Source organism: Branchiostoma floridae, unplaced genomic scaffold, assembly GCF_000003815.2.
Source record: "Branchiostoma floridae strain S238N-H82 unplaced genomic scaffold, Bfl_VNyyK Sc7u5tJ_1421, whole genome shotgun sequence".
Classification (NCBI taxonomy): domain Eukaryota; kingdom Metazoa; phylum Chordata; class Leptocardii; order Amphioxiformes; family Branchiostomatidae; genus Branchiostoma; species Branchiostoma floridae.
The window spans coordinates 356544-367315 of NW_023365714.1; the positions used below are offsets into that span (position 1 = coordinate 356544).

Sequence of the window (10772 nt, forward strand, 5' to 3'; positions counted from 1 at the left end):
GGATCTGGACTCGGTTCCTACAAAACACTTCGCACGCAGAAGGGACTGCCGAACGTTGCGTGCTGATTATGAATGACAATGAACCAATCAGCGTGCTGATTATGAATGACAATGAACCAATCAGCGTGCTGATTATGAATGACAATGAACCAATCAGCGTGCTGATTATGAATGACAATGAACCAATCACCTTCGCCTAAAGAAAACACTCAGGCAATTCTCTGATCGGCTGACAGCAAGAACTTCACTCTGGGTAACACGTAGGTAGAACGTACTGCGCCTGCGCGAACACTGGTTGTCTTTTTAACGTTGCATTGAAATCCCGCTTGTTGCACAGTATATGTTAGAGACATGGTTCCATGTAAAACGTACACGGGGTTTTACCCTTATATACGCACGTACTTTCTTAAATGCGGACATTTAGTAAACCGGGAGATTAGCATATCTATACTTTTCGCGCAGGCGCAGTACGTTCCGGTGACGTGCTACTCTGGGTTACAAGGGCCGATTCCGCCACGCATGCGTGTACACCACGTGACATCTATGTGCCTAACTGACGTCATGAATAATCACACGTCATGACGTCATGAATAATCACACGTGACACGTGGTTCGTCCTGCCTCCATCCGGGCTTTATTGCTGCAACGTCACCACTCCTTACGTCATCAATATCTGTCCACAAGTATTTCTTACGTCATCAATATTTGCATACATCTACTCCTTATGTCGCAATATCTGTCTACAACTACTCTTTACGTCACCAATGTCACAACTACTTATGACTCACAAGGGTCGGCTACTGCATGTATACTGCAACTGTTACCTGTTCGGTTACAGGTGTGGCAGGTACTGTTACCTGTCCTGGCTGTACAGGTGTGACATGTACTGTTACCTGTCCTGGCTGTACAGGTGTGACAGGTACTGTTACCTGTCCTGGCTGTACAGGTGTGACAGGTACTGTTACCTGTCCTGGCTGTACAGGTGTGACAGGTACTATTACCTGTCCTGGCTATACAGGTGTGGCAGGTACTGTTACCTGTCCTGGCTGTACAGGTGCGGCAGGTGCTGTTACCTGTCCTGGTTGTACAGGTGCGACATGTACTGTTACCTGTCCTGGTTGTACAGGTGTGCCGTGACCTATTTGTGTGCAGGTGCGCATGTGCTGTTAACTGCCCGTGTACAGGTGTACCCGTGCGTTTACAGGCGTGCTGTATACTGTTATCTGCTCTTGTATAGGTGTGCTGTGGACTGTAACTTGTCCTTGTACAGGTGTGCACATACAGGTGGACTGTGACTTGTTCTTTTACAGGTGTGCATGTGCTGTTACCTGTTCCTACAGGTGTGCATGTGCTATGTGCTTTTGCTGTACAGGTATATTCTGTACTGTCGTGTGTTGCTGTACAGGTATATTCTGTACTGTCGTGTGTTGCTGTACTTGTGTGCTGTGTTTATGACTACCTACTCTGTACGGTACACGTCATGTTCCTGTACACGTCATGTTCCTGAACACGTCATGTTCCTGTACACGTCATGTTTCAGAACGCGTCATATTCATGTACACGTCACCAGTATACGTCATCAGTACACGTCACCAGTACACGTCACCAGTACACGTCGCCAGTACACGTCACCAGTACACGTCACTAGTACACGTCACCAGTACACGTCACCAGTACACGTCACCAGTACCCTGTACCAGTACACGTCACCAGTACACGTCACCAGTACACGTCACCAGTACACGTCACCAGTACACGTCACCCTGCACCCGTAGCCTCCAGTACGTCTTACAAACTCGGAGTGAGTAAATCGGCTTTCCCGTCGGGAAATTGTCAACAACAACATCAAAACTGGTCACTACTTTTCCACAAGACGCCGATAGAACGTCCTTTCCTACTCTCCAAGCAGAGGTTAGGCTCCGGCCGAGTTTAGATTCCAAACGAAACCTGATCCGAACCTTTCCTTGGAGGGTAGTCATTTTCCTCCTACCGAGAGTTGAGCCTACCTACTTCTGTCTCGGGCAGACAGGCGACGCTCTGTACAGAAGGTACCGAAACTAAACTCGGCTGTAGAAATCCGAACAACACAGAAAATCACAGGCTTACATCATCATTACGCTCTACACAAGACAGAGGCTTATTCTGTACATGGGCTCGGTCCTATCTAACCATGGAGGTGAGGGGCTTCTGTGGCGATGTCCTTCTGTGGTCTGGTCTGCGTGACTACGCCGCTGTCTTCAGTTGTAGGGCACTGTAGGCTATTCCCGCGGAGTCTATCCCTTAACAGTGTGAATATATAGAAGAGATCTAGCTGAGACTTTAGTGAGTTCTAGTTGAGATATCGGAGAGATCTGGTCGAGATATTGAAGTGTTCTAGGCGAGGTTGAGTCTAGATATTACAGAGATCTAGTTGATATAGTGGAGAGATCTAGTTGAAGTACTGTTGATATGAGAGAGGTGTAGTTGACTTAGTGTTGAGGTCTCACACACAGTGTTAAGGCCGCCTGTACGATAGGAAAGGAGAGAACAAAGTTAGTACTAAACTAGAGCCAGCTGTTTGACTCTGCAGAGTCGATAAATCAGACAAATCCATTCACGAGTTTGCTTTGTTATGATGCTTGTCCTATGGACATACAAAAACGCTCTCTTACTTTTTTAGCGCTAGCGCCTCGGCCTTTTTTCTCTGTAACAGAAGACGAAAGGAGTTATATTCAGTATTGACATAAACTGTACCTGTCGACCACATTTATAGTTACAGCATGGGTGCATACTGTCTGTACTGTAGGGTGAATAAATGAACAGCACATGCTCGCAAATCTTGAAGAAATTTTGGTAATTAGCTTTTTCAAGAAGAACAATCATTACGATTTACATTATAATCTTCCTGGTGTTTAATTGTCTTTAAACGTTTTTCCATATACTGTTTCGTGTTGCGATTAGCCCTTAAGCCCTTGGGCGAGAAGTTGCCGATACAATTCACAGTAATTGTATTTCAAAAAGTCTCAAACTGATTATAATGCAGAATGTTACTACATCCACATTGCCAACATTACAGCTGATAACGGTTTATCTTGTGGTGCCCAATATTACAGCTGATAACGGTTTATCATGTGGTTCCCAATATTACAGCTGATAACGGTTTATCTTGTGGTGCCCAATATTACAGCTGATAACGGTTTATCGTGTGGTGCCCCATTCCCAACATTACAGCTGATAACGGTTTATCACGTGGTGCCCCATTCCCAACATTACAGCTGATAACGGTTTATCACGTGGTGCCCCATTCCCAATATTACAGCTGATAACGGTTTATCGTGTGGTGCCCCATTCCCAACATTACAGCTGATAACGGTTTATCGTGTGGTGCCCCATTCCCAACATTACAGCTGATAACGGTTTATCATGTGGTTCCCAATATTACAGCTGATAACGGTTTATCATGTGGTTCCCAATATTACAGCTGATAACGGTTTATCGTGTGGTTCCCAATATTACAGCTGATAACGGTTTATCGTGTGGTGCCCAATATTACAGCTGATAACGGTTTATCATGTGGTGCCCAACATTACAGCTGATAACGGTTTATCGTGCGGTGCCCACCTCCGCCATGGCGTCGTCCATTTGTTTGAGTTCTTCGTAGTAATCCCGAGCGTCCCTCAGCGGCTTGACCATGCAGTCTTCTATAGACGGGAACAGCTGCGGAGGCAGACAAGGCACATGGTTAGGTCCTGCCGACAACGCCATTGTCTAAGTCAGATCACTGAGCATATCCTGACCCTAAGTCTACAGCTAACCTCACCATGCAGTCTTCTATAGACGGGAACAGCTTGGGAGGGGAGACAAGGCACAGTGTTAGGTCCTGCCGACAACGCCATTGTCTAAGTCAGATCACTGAGCATATCCTAACTCTACAGCTCGTTAGCACCTGGCAGCTTCCCCTGCAGTCTTTCATCAATACGAGAAGCTGCGAGGGGTTTGGTGTACATGGCAGTTCGATCCTGCCGACAACGCCAATGTGAATTATAACATAACATATACCCAATCTGGGTCAAATTCGTTTTATTCCACTACGATATTCCCCATTTCTCCTCTTATGTCACTTCTTTTTGTCAATTGACCCCTTTTTGCCAGACTATTCTACTTTTTTATTTGTAGGAGGGGTGCACCTAAACACCATGAGATCCCTGGATTGTCAAGTGTACAGTCCTGTCTGCCCAACACCTTAACCATAACACTACAGGTAGCACCAGTGGCTTTCAGGTCATGCAGTCCTCAAAAGACGGGAGCAGCTAGAGAGGGGAGATATGGAAGCTAGATCCCCGGTATGCCTTACCAAGAACCTGTCATTCGCCCATGCATGTAGCCAGGAGCTTTCTAGGGAGGTCCAGAGGAGAAAATAAGCCTAAAAGTAAGAAACGGAGGCCGCCAACAACAACAACGATGCATTGATCATTCTTTACTTACGTCTAAGTGTCTTGGGGGAACCCTATGGCGAGGGAAGAACCCCAGCCTTCGGGCATGTAGTGCTAACTGTAACTGCCTACGGGCGAGTAACGCTATCCCTATTAACCCTACGGGCGTGTAACGCTAACCTTACGGGCGTGTAACGCTATTCCTATTAGCCATACGGGCGTGTAACGCTATCCTTATTAACCCTACGGGCGTGTAACGCTATCCTTATTAACCCTACGGGCGTGTAACGCTATTCCTACAAACCCTATTGGCGAGTAACGCTATCCCTATTAACCCTACGGGCGTGTAACGCTAACCTTCCGGGCGTGTAACGCTAACCCTACAAACCCTACGGGCAAGTAACCCTATCCCTATTAACCCTACGGGCGAGTAACCCTATCCCTATTAACCCTACGGGCGTGTAACGCTATCCTTATTAACCCTACGGGCGTGTAACGCTATTCCTACAAACCCTATTGGCGAGTAACGCTATCCTTATTAACCCTACCGGGGGAGTACCGCTATCCTTATTAACCCTACGGGCGTGTACGCTATTCCTACAAACCCTATTGGCGAGTAACGCTATCCCTATTAACCCTACGGGCGAGTAACGCTATCCCTATTAACCCTACGGGCGTGTAACGCTAACCTTCCGGGCGTGTAACGCTATCCCTACAAACCCTACGGGCAAGTAACCCTATCCCTATTAACCCTACGGGCGAGTAACCCTATCCCTACGGGCGCGTAGCGCTATCCCTACGGGCGTGTAACGCTAACCTTACGGGCGTGTAACGCTATCCCTATTAACCCTACGGGCGAGTAACGCTATCCCTATTAACCCTACGGGCGTGTAACGCTAACCTTCCGGGCATGTAACGCTATCCTTACTAACCCTACGGGCGTGTAACGCTATCACTACGGTCGTGCAGCGCTAATCCTACGGGCGTGTAGCGCTATCCCTACGGGCGTGTAGCGCAATACCCACGGGCGTGTAACGCTAATCCTACGGGGGTGTAACGCTATCCCTACGGGCGTGTAACGCTAACCCTACGGGCATGTAACGCTAGCATGTAACGCTAACCCTACGGACATGTAACACTAACCCTACGGGCATGTAACGCTAATCCTACAGGCCTGTAACGCTAACCCTATGGGCCTGTAACGCTAACCCTACAGGCCTGTAACGCTAACCCTAGAGGCCTGTAACGCTAACCCTACGGGCATGTTACGCTGACCCTACGGGCCTGTAACGCTAACCCTACGGTCATGTTATGCTAACCCTACGGGCATGTAACGCTAACCCTACAGGCCTGTAACGCTAACCCTACGGGCCTGTAACGCTAACCCTACGGGCATGTTACGCTGACCCTACGGGCCTGTAACGCTAACCCTACGGTCATGTTATGCTAACCCTACGGGCATGTAACGCTAACCCTACAGGCCTGTAACGCTAACCCTACAGGCCTGTAACGCTAACCCTACAGGCCTGTAACGCTAACCCTACAGGCCTGTAACCCTAACCCTACATCTTCCACTCACCGGCTTCAACATGGCGTCCTCTACACACGGGAACAACTGCAGAGGCGGGAGATACGGCACAGTCAGATCCATGGACTGTCTTACCCACGGTACAGTGGGACAGTCCATCTCTTACCCACAGTACAGTGGTACAGTTCCAAACCCTAACTCCTACCAGACGACTAACACGTATGTTAACATGGCGTACTTTGGTTGGATTAACTATGTGTGTTTGTTTGTTTGTTTGTTTGTTTGCTTATATTTTACTCACCTTAGCAACAGTTTCAAACATCGGGATGAGAACAAATTTGATGAAGCCTATTTGAGCCGTTGCCTTGGTAACCTTGTCCCTGTCCATAAACGGCGCCACGGGAAGACCTTCCGCCTTTTCCCTGTCGCTCTGGGAACAGGAGATAAAAATGGGGCAGAGGTGAGCGTGGGAACAGGAGATATGGGGCAGAGGTGGGCGTGGGAATAGGAGATATGGGGCAGAGGTGAGCGTGGGAACAGGAGATATGGGGCAGAGGTGAGCGTGGGAACAGGAGATATGGGGCAGAGGTGACCGTGGGAACAGGAGATATGGGGAAGAGGTGAGCGTGGGAACAGGAGATATGGGGAAGAGGTGAGCGTGGGAAACAGAAGATATGGGGCAGAGGTGAGCGTGGGAGATATGGGGCAGAGGTGAGCGTGGGAACAGGAGATATGGGGCAGAGGTGAGCGTGGGAACAGGAGATATGGGGAAGAGATGAGCGTGGGAACAGGAGATATGGGGCAGAGGTGAGCGTGGGAACAGGAGATATGGGGCAGAGGTGAGCGTGGGAACAGGAGATATGGGGCAGAGGTGAGCGTGGGAACAGGAGATAAAAAATGGGGCAGAGGTGAGCGTGGTCACAAACGGGAACAGGAGATATGGGGCAGAGGTGAGCGTGGGAACAGGAGATATGGGGCAGAGGTGAGCGCGGGAACAGGAGATATGGGGAAGAGGTGAGCGTGGGAACAGGAGATAAAAAATGGGGCAGAGGTGAGCGTGGGAACATGAGATATGGGGCAGAGGTGAGCGTGGGAACAGGAGATATGGGGAAGAGGTGAGCGTGGGAACAGGAGATATGGGGCAGAGGTGAGTGTGGGAACAGGAGATATGGGGCAGAGGTGAGCGTGGGAACAGGAGATATGGGGCAGAGGTGAGCGTGGGAACAGGAGATATGGGGCAGAGGTGAGCGTGGGAACAGGAGATATGGGGCAGAGGTGAGCGTGGGAACAGGAGATATGGGGAAGAGGTGAGCGTGGGAACAGGAGATATGGGGCAGAGGTGAGCGTGAGAACAGGAGATATGGGGCAGAGGTGAGCGTGGGAACAGGAGATATGGGGCAGAGGTGAGCGTGGGAACAGGAGATATGGGGCAGAGGTGAGCGTGATCACGAACGGACTCCCGCTACCATTCTGAAGTCCACTATGGCCCGCTGTGTCTGGGACACGACATTAGAAGGCGGAACCCAACCCTGTCCTTCCACTGCCTACCTCCCCGCCCCATGTTGTACATCCGCGGCACACACCTCTACCTCCCCGACCCATGTTGTACACCCCCGGCATACACTCCCCGACCCATGTTGTACACCCCGGTACACACTCCCCGGCCCATGTTGTACACCCCGGTACACACTCCCCGCCCCATGTTGTACACCCCCGGCACACACTTTTACACCTTGTTATAGTGGGAAAAGTCGTTAATGATGCCTTTCCGGAGGAGAGCGTCCAGCTGCAGCAAGGCATGACGGGAATCGGACCCGTGACGTCTGTAGTCCAAATTCCAACCGAATTTTCCAAATTGATGTTGGCTAATATATGGATAATTCGTTTTGAAATCTGGTCTGAAGCCGTGCTGTTGGTTGTTATTATGTACGGTACCCGTAATGTTACATCACAAACACATTTTCATGTCATGTTTCGGGTGTTTTATCTGATAATAAGAAGGGCTGGACTGGAAGGCATATCTACAGACAGCCGCGTCATTTCTGCTGACGATGACGTCTTCACGCTCCTCATGTACAGCAAAACTTGCCACCAGATCCATTCTCATTCCTACAGTCATAATCACCAACAAACCTACATGGGTCCATCCGGGTTACCAGTGGGATCAAGAAACAAGTCTTTTAAGCTGGCAAAATTACCTGCATGAAATATTCTTCTAGCAGGCAGTCGACCCAGGGTTCAGACACATCCATGGGTCGGACTTCGTTTGAGATGTCGCAACACTTGATGAGAATCATCTTCAACTGAAAAATAGATTTCGTTTGAGATGTCGCAACACTTGATGAGAATCATCTTCAACTGAAAAATAGATTTCGTTTGAGATGTCGCAACACTTGATGAGAATCATCTTCAACTGAAAAATAGATTTCGTTTGAGATGTCGCAACACTTGATATTAACCCATCAACAAAGTGACACATGTATATAAACTGCATTTTGTATTTTGTATAAGTGAATGAAGTATATGACCAGGGTCATGGAAAGCAAACATATTCGGACTAAGATAGTCTGTACACTTGAGAGTTGACACCGTCTCTACTGCAATATAGTTTATACGTGTGAAAGTTGACACCGTCTCTACTGCAATATAGTTTATACGTGTGAAAGTTGACACCGTCTCTACTGCAATATAGTTTAAACATGTGAAACTTGACACCGCCTCTACTGCAATATAGTTTATACGTGTGAAAGTTGACACCGTCTCTACTGCAATATAGTTTAAACATGTGAAAGTTGACACCGTCTCTACTGCAATATAGTTTATACGTGTGAAAGTTGACACCGTCTCTACTGCAATATAGTGTAAACATGTGAAAGTTGACACCGTCTCTACTGCAATATAGTTTATACATGTGAAATTTGACACGACCTGCAGCAGCTTGTATGGGATACTCACGGCAGCCACGTGCTCCTCGTTCGTGTAGTCAAAATTGTCGACTTTCTGCTTAAAGGACTCCAGAATCTCCCCGTGCCTCGCCATGTCTGTCGCCAGGATCAGGGTGATGATCCCCTAAGATAAACAACAAACAAATAAACAAACAAACAAACATAATCTCTCTGTGCCTCGACATGGGGGCGGTATCGACTTTCAACAACATGTGACGTCACACGAACATGTTGTTACGTGTCTCTGGAGCAATTGGATCAAAAGGCTGAGGAGGACTAGTCGGTCCAGTCGGCAATTCTTGTGAGTTGGAGAAGAGACCTTTATGTGATCTACCAACTCAGATAAACATTCATGATGGGACTATAAAACACGATGGTGCGACTATTGTGTAAACTCCGCTACTTCACGATGGTGCGACTATTGTGTAAACTCCGCTACTTCACGATGGTGCGACTATTGTGTAAACTCCACTATTCCACGATGGTGCGACTATTGTGTAAACTCCGTTTCTCTCCCACCTGCCGAATCTGCTTCCAGGTCTCCTTGTCGACGTTGGCGAAGATGTTGCAGTCAGGGTTGCTCAGAATCTTAAAGGCCACGGCACAGTGATGATTCTCCAGCGGCGAGATATCATTGTACCGTACCGCAAGTTCTGTGCGCGCGTTGATCTGGTATCTAAGGACGAGAGAGCAGATATCATTGTACCGTACCGCAAGTTCTGTGCGCGCGTTGATCTGGTATCTAAGGATGGGAGAACAGATATCATTGTACCGTACCGCAAGTTCTGTGCGCGCGTTGATCTGGTATCTACGGACGGGAGAAGCACACCGTTGGACTAAAGAACAAACCGTCACTATCGCCATTACTCAATGACATCGACTGTTGCACCACAGAACCACTATCTCATCTTCAATGGGAACCTCGTTGGAAACAGATTCTAACTTTGGGAGGAAAGTCGAAATACTGGCGGTAAAGTTATGCCACTGAGAGGAAGACCCTCCATACAACGTCTGCATTTTTGAAGGACAGAAAGAACTCGATAATCAGCAACTGAGATAGACATGCCTTCAGGCTTATGGTAAGAAACTTAGAATGCAAATGTTGCTGTTGAATGCGCCTCCTAGCGGAGGCTGTTGGTGCTGCAGGTGTGTTTGTGTTGCTGTGAGGACGGGCCGCCGACCGACCAGCGGATCTGACGTCACGAGGGAAGGATCCACTCATGGCGGCGGCATGTCTGTCAGCTGACACAGCACCAATCAGCACACAGCTCAACCTGACGACACACTGAACACGCCCGTTTTGCGGCAGTCACAGGCAGACCGCTGGTTCTGTGGGGCTGCCGCAAAACGGCCGGAAAATCCTAGCAGTGACGTCATGCTGAACTCTAGCTAGTATCTAAACTACCCTGTTGTAAGTCGCCTATCATGGTTGTAAGAGAATGCGCCCATTTAATAGCTAATTATACGTACTTACCTTGTCTGATGAAGGTCTAGCGTAGGCTACCAATCTCACAGTGTGGGGAAAATGTAAGTAAGAAAACCATGGTTCTATGCACTTCTCTACGTGCAGTAAATGTATGGTATACAGAAGTAGATGTCCGTTCAAAATAGAAGCAATAAAAACGAAGCTTAGTTACATTCTGCATGTTTAGCGATCACTACATCACGTTAACTCACAGTCTGACATCAATTAGAGGATTTTGGCACTTTTTCTCTCGTTTTGTATGATATACAGTAGGACGCGCATACAAAACCTGTACGGCGCTAATACCCCCCTCACATTAGCCGAAAATCGATCGGACGAGGAGTCTGCGAGCTCTAAATTCCGAGGAGGCATGACCCTGACGGGAAGGGGGAACTCTGCCATTTATAAAGCGGTTTCTAATG

General features: G+C 48.3%; 1 protein-coding gene across 1 annotated transcript in view; it reads right to left on the minus strand.

Annotated features, from left to right (window-relative positions):
• Positions 1–1290: 1290 nt before the first annotated feature.
• Positions 1291–10772, minus strand: part of LOC118407563 (high affinity cGMP-specific 3',5'-cyclic phosphodiesterase 9A-like) — a gene marked incomplete in the record, with an annotated part of 28740 nt that continues 19258 nt past the window's right edge. The window contains 8 exon segments of the mRNA XM_035808042.1: positions 1291–2504; positions 2652–2683; positions 3601–3696; positions 5992–6027; positions 6242–6370; positions 8139–8243; positions 8896–9009; positions 9405–9561. Of these exon segments, the coding sequence (XP_035663935.1) occupies positions 2495–2504; positions 2652–2683; positions 3601–3696; positions 5992–6027; positions 6242–6370; positions 8139–8243; positions 8896–9009; positions 9405–9561 (679 nt within the window).